Genomic DNA, 14413 nt, shown 5'->3' with positions numbered 1-14413 from the left:
TTTTCATATTATTTACAAGAAATTTATTCTTACTCATTTGACCTAGGATAGTGAGTAAAGATTGTTGGATAGAAATTAATGCCCTACCTAATCTTATCAGCCTTTCCAGGGGAGAATGTATAAATTTTCTCATTGGAATTCAGAATGGGGGTCTAGAAATGAATGAAAACCTCAGAAGGGAAAAAGGAGAGAGAAAGAGAAAAGCAACTTATAAGATATGAATTGCTGATAAGATGCTATGATGCTAAATTTAGGGCTAAAAAAAGAGTCAGACCTTTACTTCCAAACAGAAAATGAATGTTAATGGAATAAGATACCATTGAACTATAAATTGAAGATGTAAACTCCAGAGGTATCTGAGTCAGTTCAAAGAAGGTCAGTTTGAGGGGTGAACATGATGAGAACTTGAGTCTCCACAATCCCATTATTTGTTGGCTCTCCTGCCTGAATTATTGGCCTAGAGACATTCTCTCCTAGTTAAGGAGTAGGAAGCTGAGAGGATAGACAGGTTTTGATTTTCCCTCATCAGAGCTTTTGCTAGGAGGGGGAAACAAATCTGCATCCCTGGCTTCTCAAGAAAGGGGAGTTACTAATCACAAGTCCTCCTGGAAATTATGTAATACCAAGACAGGGGTTTGGATCTGAGTCTGGAGGAACTCGGACGATAATTTGCAAACTACTTGGGTTCTGTACCATCACTACCATCCTCCCTACCTTCACCTTGAGGCTCCCAGCAGATGAGTCTGGTTCTCAGGAAAAACCATTAAAAATTTAATTGGTCACTAGAAAGGAAAGTTGTGAGGAAGCAATATCTGACAGGCCTTTACTTCTAAATAGGGACAATAACCTAGCCAGGGAGTAGACGAGTACCAGAAGGGGAGAGGAGATACGGCTGTCCCTCTAAACCAGACCAAGGTCCATCTTCCAAGGGCCAAAACCAAAGGCTTCAGATCTGTTCTGATCTCCCCAACCTTCTATCTCAAAGAAAGAACTGCCCCACTAAGGATATAAGAACAAGGGCAAAGGAGATGAGATGCAGAGCTGGGCCCAGGAAAGGCTGTCCATTCCAAAGTGGCTTCAGTGTTATCAGTTGCTGGAAACTTGAACGACACTTATTATCTGTCACTATTTCAGAAAGTAGTTCTTCATTGGGTCTCTGGTTCTTGCTCTGTTGCCGCACCTAAGGAGAGGGATTATTAGTAAGTGACACCCCAACCATTACAAATAGACTATGGGGAATGATACTGGACACAGGGTCAACAGGAGTGGGACCATCAAGGCCAGAGAAATATTCTATGACGAGGTTAACCTTTCTCTCAAAATGGCCAATGCTAAATGGCAAAAATGCTACATTGAGACATAGGATACGATAGACTAAGAATGTCTCTGTCTAACTGCTTTTACTTAGGTTCTGGTCCTTTTCTTGCTCCTCCATCTAAAGATATAAGGGGATCCCTTTGTAGAGACCTAATGGGGAAGCCCCATTGAGAAAACAAGATGGTGGCCTTAGTGTTCAGACATCACCTGTTCCACTTTCTGAAAGACTCTCAGGAGATTGTCCCGAAGAAGACCCTGCAGTTCCTTCTCACTCCAGCCCCGTCTCATCAGCTCCTCAATCAAAGCAGGGTATTTGGAAACATCTTCCAGGCCTTCTGGAAACCTGTGAGTGACCAATTTTCACCATGTCCCATCCGACTTTCACCCAAGCCGAAAAGGGCTTTCTCACAGAGGCGTTCATTGCTAGTCCACAGTCCCACCCCCACCTCTGAATTCCAACAATTTAGCAAATGCTTGTTATTGATTGACCTTTCCTGTAATAGAAGCCTTTCTGAAAAGGGCTAATTATGACCCTTTCCAAAGAAAATCAATAAGGAAAGTAGATGAAGCCCACATAGATACAGCTTTCCCTTTCCTCTCCCTTCATTCCAAAAATTCTCTTTTCTCCAGGGACACCAATCCAGCTACTTTTTACATTACCCAGATGAGGAAGAATTTTTGGAGACCTGTAGCCCGGGGACCCGTAGCAGGATTCAGAAAGTCTTATCTTCAACTTTCCCATTCTCTCCAGGCTCAAACCTGTTGTGTGAATCAGGGGACAGACCATCCTACAGAATAGCTGCTCAAGTCTACATTGCCTATATGTATTATCATCATAACTGGTAAACATTCATTGAGACTGAGTAGGAGATGTAGCTGGTGGTACAGAGGATAGAGTACTGGGCCTGGAGTCAGGAAGACTTATCATAAATTCAAATATGGTCTCAAATACTTGCTTGCTGTGTGATTCTGGGCAAGTCACTTGATTCTATTTGCCTCAGTTTCCTTATGTGTCAAAATGAGCCAGAGAAGGAAATTCAAACCACTCCAGTATCTTTGCCAAGAACAACAATACCAAATGTGGAAATAAGCTTTAATTGCCAATGCATATTTATGAGGTTCCCCCCCCACACCTTTGAAAGGTAGAAAAGGTAAGTGGTTTTTTTTTTTGAAACAAAAAAAAATCTAATTTTTTTGAAAGTTATAGCTTATATACATACATACATACATATATGTGTGTGTGTGTATACATACATATATATAAAACTATAGGGAGACAGAAACATATCAAGAAAGCAGAATATCAGGCAGTATGGGATCAGAACCAGATTTTGCTACAGGTAATACCTGCTTAAAGGAGATCAGAGCAGGGAGAGGTCTCAGTGAGCTTCAGTGATTTGGGAAGGCTGTAGAGGAAGTGAGACTCAAAAACTCAAAAACGAGGAGAAGGGAATTCCAGGTAGGACTATGAGTATGAAGATGTGTTCAGGAACGATAATAATGATGATGATGATGCACAATAATGCTAAGCTTGCTGTTTCTCTCACAGTAGCCATAGGGGAGTAGACTTGTAGCAAAGTAATTAGAGACATGTTTGGAGCCACATTGTGGAATCCCTTTAATATCCAATGATAGACTTTGTGTATTAGGCAATGGAGAATCATGGAGGGTTCATAGTAGCCAACCAAATTTGGAAGAGTTGGATTGTTTAATTAATCTAAAGATGGCATATGGGCACACAATATATGTAGATCTATAACTATACATACTGTATGTACCGTGTTTCCCAGATAATAAGACCTATCCCAAAAATAAGCCCTCCCCTTACTGTGTAAGATTCCTCTAAAATAAGCCCTCCCCTGAAAATAAGCCCTATTGAGATTGCTACTGTAGTGAAGGTGATCCTCTGCACTACACGCTACATTACAGTACCCTCTGTATGCACCGTTCCACACCCCTCCCATCCCCCCCGCCCCGGGTGAAACACACGCGCGTCATCCTGTTCTTCCCCAGTGATTTGCTTGCTGGCGCCATTGAGAGCAGTGCCACGGAGGAGAGCTGAGGCAGGACAACATAAAAACCCGGTATGTAAGCAGGAGTGAGGGGGCATGATGGAGGATAAAAGGGGCATGATAGAGGATAAAAGAAGAACTCAGGGGGCATGATGGAGGATAAAAGAAGAACTCAGGGGGCATGATGGAGGATAAAAGAAGAACTCAGCCAGCACTCACCGCACTAAAGAAATGAAGAACTTCCTTGCAGAGAGAAGAATAGATCAAGTAATGATTCCTGCAGGAATGACTGCCTATCTCCAGACCCTTGATATTGCAATAAACAAGCCATTCAAGGACCATTTGCGCGTGGAAGTCAATGACTACATTGGACATAGAATGGAAAGAAATCAGCGTGGAAACTTTGTGAAGCCCTGTCTGCAAGAAGTCGTGACTTGGGTGAAGAAGTCATGGGATAAAATGACTGACAGCTGTGTCGCCAAGGCACTACGAGCAGGTTACCTGGACAAGACATGTTCATTTAAAGAGAGCTATATTGCAGGACATGACAGATTGGGTCCACTTCTTCTGAAGGAAATAGAGGCGCAAGACATCCAGGACGGAATTCAGGGTATGGACACTTATGACAATATTGTTGAAGATGACATGATCATTATTGAATAAAGGTACTTTTTTTTGTTCACATTTACCTGTTTATTAAAATTGCTGTCAATGTTCATTAAAATAAGCCCTCCCCTGAAAATAAGCCCTCTGGAGGTTTTCTGTCCAAAAAAATTTAATAAGACAGTGTCTTATTATCAGGGAAACACGGTATGTCTAGGACACATATAAACTGTACCAAGGGCAAGGAGACCAGAATATTCTCAGTTGAGCAAGTGAAAGAAGCAGGATGGGCAAAAGAGTTTGCCCCAATTTCTCATTTGATAGTTTTCTCATTAAGTAATCATCCTTGACAACTAGATCCTAAGCTCTATTGTTTTTAATTGTTGTTGGACTCCAAATATGGGGGGGGGGGCTTTTAAATTCAATTTCCTCCAAATGTAGTTCCCTGGGACATAATCCCAGTTGCTTTGTCCTAGTTAGGGTTCTAGTAATCGGGATTAAAATATGGTGGGATTAGTATCAGGGAGATCAGATAGTCATGAAGTAATGAAAACCTGCACTAGAGTGGTATTACTACATGAAAAGTAGTGGGGGAATGGATATAAGGAATATCAACAATGAAAAATCAACAGGGCTGATGAATGACTGAGTGGGAGCAGGGGGATTCATCAGGCATAATTTCAAGGTAAGATACAATTGAGAGAAACAAAAGATCCAAAAGGGAGCTGGCTTTAGAGAAAAGATGTTGAGTTTGGTTTGAGATGTGTGGAGCTTGAAACAATAGTGGGACATCTCTAGGAAACCCTTCCCAACCCCCCTTAATTCCAGTGCCTTCCTTCTGCTAATTATTTGTTACTATTGTTCAGATGTTTCAGGTGACCTCATTTTGAGGGGTTTTCTTAGTAAAAATAGGGGAGCTGTTTGCCATTTTCTTCTTCAGAGTGTTTTACAGAGGAAGAAATCAAGGCAAACAGGATTAAGTGACTTGCCCAGAATCACACAGCTAATAAGTGTCTGGGGCCAGATTGGAACTCAGGAAGATGAGTGTTCCTGATTCCAGGCCTGGTGCTCTATCCACTGGGCAACCTTATTTATTTAATATTAATTATACAATAATATATTATTTTATATATAAGGTTTAACATAATAACTATATATTTACATAGTATGTTATATACCATATAATTACATAGTACATAACACATTATATATACTACATAATTATATAGCATATATTATACATACTATATGATTATATAATAATAAATTAAAAATTATTATGTAATTTTTGAATTTAATTCTCATGTAATATTTATTCTGCATATAACTTGCTTTGTATATATTCATTTACAAATTGTCTCTCCTATTAGATAATAAGCTCTTTAAGGGCAGAGATTGTCTTTTCTCTCTGTACATCCTCAGTACTTAGCATAGTGCATAATTGGTTGACATCCAAGGGAAATGGGAGGAAATCGTATGTCAACCAAGGGAATTTGGGAGGAAGGACAGGGACTGAAATTCAAGAAGAAGTTCCTATTTTTGGAGAATCATGACTGTAATGGTGAATATTAAAAGTGGGAATGGGACTCCAGTAGCTAGATGATGAAGTGGATAGAGCACCAGCCTTGAAGTCAGGAGGACCTGGGTTCATATCTGGTCTCAGACATTTAATACTTCCTGGGTCTGTGACCCCTGGGTAAGTCACTTAACCCCAATTGCCTCAGCAAAAAGAAAAAAAAAATTTTTTTAAGGAATGGGTAAGATTTACTAGGGAGAGAATGTAAAGTAAGGGGGGTGGAGGACAATCTTACTGAGAGTGAGAAAGAAAAGAGAGGAACAAAGAAAACCAAAACGGGAGAACAATCAAGTCAGGACAGGCTGTCAAAAAGGCAAAGAGAAGGTGAGGGGGAAAGCATCTAGGAGGAGAGTGGGCCACAGTGTAGTTCAGTGCAGAGAGAGGTCAGGATCGGAGGAGATCCCAGACACTGGGTCTTGGTGTCTGGTGAGACCTTGGCTGATCACAAGCCCAGGAGGCACTCAATGTTAAACTGAATTTGCAAAGTGACATGTGACCTTAGAGAGGACGTTTGGTGGAACTAGGCAGTGCAAGGCTAGGAGATCCTTAGCAACAAGTCCCTTCCAGTTCTCCCTTTCTGGAGAGTTGAGGAGGGAATGCCGGCTAGTCCTTTGTGAAATATGGAACTGAAAGGAATGAGTGAGGGGGGCGGCAGCTGGTATTTGTTGGGGAACTACTTCCTCCTGGTTCTCCTCCTACCCTTCTGACTGCCCCTCTGTCTCCTTTGCTGGATCCTCCTCTAGATCACACACTCCATCAGGGCCCCATCTTGGGCCTCTTCTCCCTCTGTACTATTTTACTTGTGATCTTATCAAGATCAAGATTTAATCACCACTTCTATGTCGATGATTCTCAAATCTAGCTTTTCTGCCACAATCTTGCATCTCCACTGGACTTTCAAAACCTCTCCAACTAGCCATCCAGTAGACATTTTAAACTAGACATATCCAAAACAGAACTTTTTATCTTTCTCCTTAAACTCTCCCCAACTCCTAGCTTCCATCTCACTGTAGAAGGCAACACCATCCCCCTAGTCCCTCACGTCCCCACATCGGCGTCATCTCAGACTCCTCATTGTTTCATCCCCCCATAACTGAGCTGTTTCCAAGGCCCATTACAATCTCTCTCAAATATGGCCCCCTCCTCCTCTGACACTGCCCCCCACTCTGGTGCAGTGCCCATCATCTCATGGTTGATCTACCTGCCTCAAGTCTCACACCCCCCGCCATCCATCCTCCATTTGATTACTGAAGTGATTTTCCTAAAGCTCAGATCTGATCATATCATCCTCCTTTCCAATAAACTCCAAAGGTTACCTATTAAACCCCCCACATGGCATTCAAAGCCTTCCATAACCTAACAAGATCCATCCATCTGCATCTTACTCCCAACACATACCCAATGACCCTGGCCTCCTGGCTATCCTATGAACAAGACCCTCCACCTCTCAGCTCTGGATGTTTTTCTATGCCGTGCCTGGAATATCCTTTAAGTCTCATCTAAAACCCCATCTTCTAGGACAGGTCTTCCCCAATCCTTCTTAATGTTAAGGCCTTCCTTCTGTTAACTATTTCAGACTTATCCTCTACAGCTTGTTTGTATATAATTATTATTGTCTTTTCCATTAGACTGTAACCTCCTCGAGGGCAGGGACTGTCTTTTATTTTTTTGTATTTCCAGAGCTCAGTATGTTGTCTAGCACATAAAAAGCACTTAATAAATGTTGATCGATTGATGCTGTTACATTTGTTACTTCCTTCCACAAAAATCTTTCCCACCCATCCCAGATTGGGCCCCCAGAGGACCCAAGTTCAAATCCTAGCTCTCCCAATTCCACCTGTGTAAACTTGAAAAAGTCACTTAAACTTTAATTTCTGTTTCATCATCTATAAAATGGTCTTTCAGCTCAAGATCTAGGCTTCTTCTTTTTGAATCCCTAGCCCTTAGCACAGTATCTGGGACACAGCAGACATTCAATAAATGTCTGTGTCCCCACCACATGGTAAGGAAAGAAAAATCGAATACTCACTTGCCAACACCATCATAATCTCCTCCAATCCCCATGAACTCGGCTCCAATAAGCTTCTTTATATGGTCAAAGTGATCTAAGGAACAGAGCACCAGGTTCTCAGTAAAGGGGGAAGATGGAAGTTCATGACGCTTCCTCTGTCCAGGATACACTCCTTGCCACCCACCCACCCGCCTCTAGGCCCAGGGAGGGCAGGGATTTGGCCCTCACCTGCTACTGTGGAGATGTTGGCCAACAGCTGACATTGAATCACGCCTACAGAGAAGGTCACCATCACGATGCCGCCATTCCTCTTCTGCAGAAGCAGACACAATTCCACAGAGCAGCCGGTGAGGTTGCCTGGAGTAGCTCAAGACCATTCATGCTTTCCCATTATTCTCCCTCTCTCTGTCTATGTCTCTCCACCTCTCCCCATCTCTCCCTCTCTATGTCTCTCCCAGGTTCTCTCTCCCTCATCCCTCTGTCTCCCATCCTCCTATAACTTCTACAGAGAGCCAGGCTTCCCATTCCCCACATCCCACCCATCCTGTTTCCCTTCTCCTTTTAAAGGATGGAAACGGAACAGTTCAAGTAGGCTAGAACCTAGAGGAGGGGAAGGGGCTATGGGCAGTGGGATGGGGTAATCTGTGGTATTCTCAAAATTGCTCCTTTCCTTAACCCCTCTGTGCTACAATTTCCTTGTATGTAAAAAGAAGGGAATGGATTCTGATGCCCTCTAAGAAACCCACTACTATGCTCCTCAGTCCTGGGGATCTGCATGAACCTTTGTTCACCCTGGGGACACCTGGCTTGGTGATGGATTGTGATGGACTGTCCCTTCCTCTACCATCCCCAGAGTTCAAGGAGAGCCAAAAGCTGCCCTTCCTGCTTGGAGTGGAAGATGAACCTGCAAGGGTGCTCTGGGACTTCTGCAAGAACCCTAGTAAGGCTTGGGGGCTTGGAGGAGTTCTAGGGATGGGAAGAAGGGGCTCAAAGTGTTCCTGGGCTGTCACTGGGCAGGGTTCTCACCAACTGCTTCAGGAGGGTGTCTGGCACATTTCTATCATTGTTGCACACTGAGAAGGCGGACGAGTGGGAGAAGATCACTGGAGCCTCAGACAGAATCATTGCCTTTTTGGCCGTGGCCACTGACGTATGGGAGAGGTCCACCATCATGCCCAAACGGTTCATTTCCTTTATCACTTTCTGGGGCACCAGGGTCAACGAAGGAGGCCGGGAAGGTTGGAGAGAGCAAAATGAAATTAATTTTAGGCCAAGGAGCAAGGAAATGCCTTCAGGAGTGGATCATGGAGTTCATGGAAGATGAGAACTAGGGTGGCAAAGGGACATGGAGATGAGGCAATGCACAGATCCACTGAAGGAATTGGAGCATTTCCCATGAAGAAAAAGCCTGGGAGAGAGGAAGGGACATGATCTCTCTTCAAGGATCATCCAGGGGAAGAGGAGCTAGTTTTATTCTGCTTGGTACCAGAGGGCAGCAATAGAAGCAAAAGGCACAAAGAGAGGAAGACTTCATCTCGAGCTAAGAAACATCTTCCCAATGACCTTGTCTACCTAAAAGTTGTTCCAGATATTCTGGGAGTTCCCTGTCCCTGGAGGTCTTTAGGAAACATCTATACAACCACCAGTGAGGGAGATTGTAGATGGGAGCTGGGCTCTGGCAACGGTTGGATAATCCTTTCTTACTCTGACACTGGGGGCACCAGACCTCCCACTGCATTTCTGAGACCTCTTACCTCCCCAAAAGTATTTAGTCCCTTAACATATGGGTAAAAGTGATGTAGACCCTTCGAGGAGCTCTCTGCCCTGTAAGACAGCAGAAAAATAAAGTAAATTAGCTGTAATAGGCACAAGTCAGGATCTCCCAACTTTGAACATTGAACCCATTCAGCCACATGAGATCTTACTTCCTCTAAAAAAGAAAGTCTACTAAGAAAAAATTTTTAAAAAGAAAGTCTATTAAGTTTTTATTTTTAATATTAACTTGTGGTTTCCTTTTTTCTTTCTTTTATTAAAGCTTTTTATTTTCAAAACATACGCATGGATAATTCTTCAACATTAACTCTCAAAAAAACTTGTGTTCCAATTTTTCCTTCCCCTTCCCCTAGATGGCAAGTAGTCCGATATATGTCAAATATGAGTCTACTAAATTTCTGAAACTTCTTAGAACCCGGTGCCAGTGTGGGCAGCACCTGGGAAAGTATGGCGCCTTAGAGCTCTCCGCCTACCCTGGTCTTCCCATCCGTCCCAGGGTTGGACCGGACCCAGCATGCCCTCTGTCTCAGAAGCCCTAAGTTAGCCCTACAAGGACGCCCATTTTATACCCTCACATTCCTCAGAATTCCCAGGCTTTATAACCAGGAGAAGAGTTTGTAGAATAACAGCTGCATTATAAAGACATAAAATGGTCAAAGAATCAAGAATTGTGGTTCATCGCCCGTGATTGTGGAGGACTGATGACGATCTGGCTTACCCGCTCCTGACGGAGAGGGACTGGATACAAAACACGTAAGCGGACACATTTTTGGACATGAACAATGTGGGAATTTGTTTTGTTTAATTCTGGAGTTTGTTTTTTCTTTAAAATTGGGTGGGAAGGAGAGAAAATGAAAGCCTGTTAATTGGAAAATGGAATTTAGTAGGAATTTCTCCCCTCCCCCCCTAAAAAAAAAAGAAAACAAATAAAAAGAGAACTTTTCATCCTTACCAGGGTGTGTTACAGAAATGTGTCAAAGTCATGTAGCGCACTCCGAGGTCATAGAATGTTCGCAAGATGGCCAGGCTTCCATCCATGGAATGGCCACCTTCCACCCCAATCAGGCAAGCCAACTTTCGGGTCTCATTAAGCTCTGGGAGTGGGAGAAGAAGTAACAGTGAGTCCTGTTGCTCTCTTGGAAAGGAGATGAGAGGGGAGGGGAGGAAGCTTCCTATCATCCTAGCCCTTTCTCAGGATCACAGCCAGTGGCTGTGAGAAGCCCACCCTCCATCCCCACCAGTCACCTGGAGCTGATTCTTCTCTTGAGCAAGATCGGGGCGCTGGGTTTGTCCCCAGAGCCTGCAGAGTGGCTAAGACTTCTTGAGGTGATTACATGAGCCAGCACACTGGCTGAGGCACATATCTGGGGGATCTGTCTGCACACTGGCTCTTGCATCAGGTAGGCATTAAGGTAAGAGGGAAAAGGGGACGGCTCAGAGCTGTGGGCAGAGGCTGAGAAGGGCCTCTGGGGGCTGGGGGGCTGGAAGGCTGGGCCCCATCCCTTTCCCCAAGAGCAATACCTTTCACTGAGGTCACAAATTCCAGTTCCTCGTAAGCCTTGCACATCCGCTTGATGACATCGATCTGTTCCAGAGTCAGGCGCAAAGCATCTTTGTCCTGAGTTTGGCAGGGGACGTAGGCCGACCAGAACTGAGGGAGGTACAAGACATGAGACCCAGAGTCTGGGATGAAACCTGGAGAACCTTCCCTGAGCCTCGTCTCCCTCTGCCCGTTCCTGGCCTTTAACCTAGAATCTGATTCTGGGGAATAAGGAGGCACAGGAGAATAAATATTGTAATAATAATATTATTATATAATTATTATAATAATAATAAAAAAGCAGCAGCAGAAGACCAGGAGTGCAAGCCCCCAAGGTTTGAGCATCCTTGAGTGCTGGGTCCTTCCAGCTCCAAAATCTAATCTATGATTTTCCTCTTTCTAGGAGATGAGAACTCATTCCCTCGTTGCAGTTCACACGGTCAGCACTTTGCTTGTATTCCTTGCCTGTTGCTATTGAAGTGGCCTCTCAACTGACCTCCCTGCCTCAGATTTCTACCTACTCCCCTCCATTCTCCACAAAGCTGTCAAAACTCAGATCTGGCCATTTCACCCCTCTACTCAGCAAAATCCAGTGACTTCCTATTGCTTCCAAATAAAATATAAATCCCCTTGCTTGGCTTTAAAGTTCTTCACAATTTAGCCTCAATTTTGATTGCATAAAATTTGAAAGTTTTTGCACAAATAAACCTAATGTAGCTGAAATTGGAGAAGAAGTGGGAAATGGAGGGGGAGAGAGGGAATATTTTTAGCAAGTTTCTGTGATAAAAATCTCCTTTCTAAGATATGTAGAGAATTGGGTCAAGTTTATAAGAAAAAGAGCCATTCACCAATTGATAAATTGTCAAAAAACATGAATAAGTTCTTTGCAGGAAAAGAAATCCAAGTTATCAATAGGTGTGTGATAAATCGCTCCAAATCACTAATAAATAGACAACTATTAATAATTAAATGCACATTAAAACAACCCAGAGGTTTCACCTTACATCCACCATTGTGGCTAAGATGACAGAAAAGGAAAATGATAAATTCTGGAGAACTAGGAGAACATTGTACACAGTAACAGCAATATTATATGATGATTAATTGTGAACATAATGACTTAGCTTTTCTCAGCAATACAGTGACCCAAGAAAATGTTGAAGGACTTATGACGGAAACCACGATCCATCTCCAGAGTCTCCATACAGACTGAAGCATACCTTTTGCTGTTGTTTTTGTTCAGTTATCCTTCAATTAAGTCCTAATCTTTATGACACCATTTGGAGTTTTAATGGCTGGATATGGAGGTCAGTTGGGAGGCTACTTCAATAATGACAGGCAAGAACTACAAGCAAAATGCTGACAATGTGAACTGTGATGAGGGAATGAGTACTTACCTCCGAGAAGAGGAAAATCTTAGATTTTGGAGCTGGAATGCCAGCACTCGAGGGCTCAGACCATGGAGTGGTTTGCCATTTCCTTCTCCAATTTTACAAATGAGAAAACGGAGACAAACAGGAATAAGTGACTTGCCCAGGGTGACACAGTTAGGAATTATGTGAGACTGGATTTGAACTCAGGAAGATGAGTTTCGTGACTCTAGACCAGAACTCTGGCCACTGTTCCATTAGCTCCCCACTTTTTTTTTGGCCTGTTTTTTCTTTTGCAACATGGCTGATAGGGAAATGTTTTGCATATTGTTGTGCATTTTACTGCACATATATAATCTAAGTCAAAATTTTTGCCCTTTCAAAGAAGGAAAAGGGAAGAGAAAGAGAATTTTGAACTTAAATTTTTTAAAATGTTAAAAATTTTTATTTACATGAGAAAAAGATTGAGGAAAAATTAAATAAAAATTAAATGTAAAATTGAGAAGTAAAATAAAATTAAATGTAAAAAATGATGAAGGGGGTAGTTTCGGAGACACTTGGGATTTGATTGCAGAATGAATTCAACTGAATAAGGAGAACAATTATAAAACCACTTAGATTTAGGAACTCTGATCAACCCTTTGTGTAGAGATTTTTTATGGATACGGCTATTTTGGGAATTTGTTTTACTTGACTGTACATTTTTTAAGGGGCACCAAGAGGCAGGAGGGAAAGGATGCAGAAATGGAAATAAAATGAAACTGAATTTTAAAAGTGAACAACGATCCACAAATGGACATTTAAGTCATTGACCAGCTGTGTGGCCCAGGGACTAGGCCGGGCGGGAGGTGAGATGGGCCGCAGGCTCCTTCCAGGACTAAGTCTGTGTCTGCTGGCTACGGGACAATGGCCGGGAGCAGGGAGCGCATTTGGAGGTCATACCTGGGCTCCCACCATTCCTGCCTGGAGTTTCTGGATGTTGGTCTGGCTTTGGCTGAAGGTTCTCAGGTCCAGATTGTGGATTCGGTTCTGATGGAACCATCTCAGGATTCCCGGAAGGTCGTTGTGGCTGGAGGAGAGAGAGCCTGAGGTCAGGGGGCAGAGCCTAAAGGTCACAGGCCAAGGTCAGAGGTGGCTCAGGGCAGGGACTGGGAGGGAAGCAGGGAGAACTGAAACCAGGAGTCAGGCTCCGGGACTCGGGGGGAGAGGGGGGAAGGAGGGCAAGGTCCCGGACGGCTGGGGACGGACAGTGAGTCTTCTGGCGGGAAGACCTCGAGCTCCCCGAAAGCAGCGGGGTTATCAGAAAAGGGGGCTCACACCCCAGCACTGGCGTTCCCAGGGAGGAAGAAGTTCATGTACGTTGCCATCTTTGGCTTCCTCAGCCACAAAATGGGGATAACGGTAATAATAAACAGCCGGCATCCATCTGTTGCTCCATGTTGGGTAAAGTGCTCAGCAGATGGCACCTCATGGGATCCTCACGACAGCTGTGTGAGGCGGCCGTGTGGCTCCATTTTATGGATGAGGAAACGGAGGCCGGCGGGGCTCCCGGCTGCTGAGGGGGACTCGGGCCTGCCCTGGCGCCCAGCTGGCTCTGGCACCGGTCCGGGCCTCCCGGCTGGAAGGCTCGCTGCGGGCCTCCCGGCTGGTTCCGGGCCTCCCGGCTGGCTCCGGGCCTCCTGGCTGGTTCTGGGCTCGCTCCGGGCCTCCCGGCTCGCTCCGGGCGCGACCGGCCTGGGCCGGCCTCGGGTTCCCCTCGGGGTCCGGGAGGGGGCGCCACGTACCCGTCGATGAGCGGATGGGCTCTCATGAGGGCGCGGACTCTCTCCCCGAGCTCGGAGCCCCCGCCGGGCCTGGCGCCCGCCCCCAGAAGCAGCAGCAGCAGCAGCCCCGGCGCCTTCTCCATGGCCGGCAGGCGCCTGCAAGCCCGGGAGGCCTGAGGTCCGAGGAGGTCCTGGGGACAAAGCAGCAGTCAGCAACTTCCCCTCAGGCCTCGGGGCGGAGCCCAGGACCCGCCGCCCTGTGCAGACTGCCCCGTAGGGGGCAGAGCGGCCCGGCCCGGGGAAGGCCCCAGGAAGTGAAAGCCCTTGGGTCCTGCCCGCCTCCCACGGTGGGGGAGGGGCGCTCTGCCTCCTCTGAGTGGCCGGCTCCTCTGTCTCTCTCAGGGTGAAACTTACGAAGCTCCGAGGGCCCGGCCCGGCCTCCACCCCA

The 14413-nt window shown here is 45.0% G+C and overlaps 1 protein-coding gene across 1 annotated transcript; it reads right to left on the bottom strand.

Annotated features, from left to right (window-relative positions):
* On the bottom strand, nt 1-14178 carry LOC127547874 (dipeptidase 2-like). The gene is made up of 10 exons (XM_051974961.1): nt 13987-14178; nt 13145-13271; nt 10814-10943; nt 10245-10386; nt 9274-9343; nt 8546-8722; nt 7748-7832; nt 7538-7613; nt 1525-1660; nt 1-1180 (listed from the first exon to the last, which is right to left on the bottom strand). The coding sequence occupies exons 1-10, from the start codon at nt 14106-14108 to the stop codon at nt 980-982; spliced, it is 1266 nt and encodes a 421-aa protein (XP_051830921.1). The 5' UTR covers nt 14109-14178; the 3' UTR covers nt 1-979.
* Nucleotides 14179-14413: the final 235 nt, after the last annotated feature.

This window comes from Antechinus flavipes, chromosome 2, assembly GCF_016432865.1.
Source record: "Antechinus flavipes isolate AdamAnt ecotype Samford, QLD, Australia chromosome 2, AdamAnt_v2, whole genome shotgun sequence".
Classification (NCBI taxonomy): Eukaryota; Metazoa; Chordata; class Mammalia; order Dasyuromorphia; family Dasyuridae; genus Antechinus; species Antechinus flavipes.
The sequence above is the reverse complement of the archived record's forward strand: the minus strand, read 5'-3'. Positions and strand labels throughout refer to the sequence as shown.

What these genes read in the sequence shown, in the direction of transcription:
- LOC127547874 (XM_051974961.1), bottom strand. Translation starts at nt 14,108, where the DNA reads ATGGAGAAGGCGCCGGGGCTGCTGCTGCTGCTGCTTCTGGGGGCGGGC. An exon ending in GCCCATCCGCTCATCGACGG is followed by an intron (nt 13,272 to 13,986) that starts GTACGTGGCGCC and finishes TCTCTCCTCCAG; the next exon opens with CCACAACGACCTTCCGGGAA. An exon ending in CAGGAATGGTGGGAGCCCAG is followed by an intron (nt 10,944 to 13,144) that starts GTATGACCTCCA and finishes TACCTCCCTCAG; the next exon opens with TTCTGGTCGGCCTACGTCCC.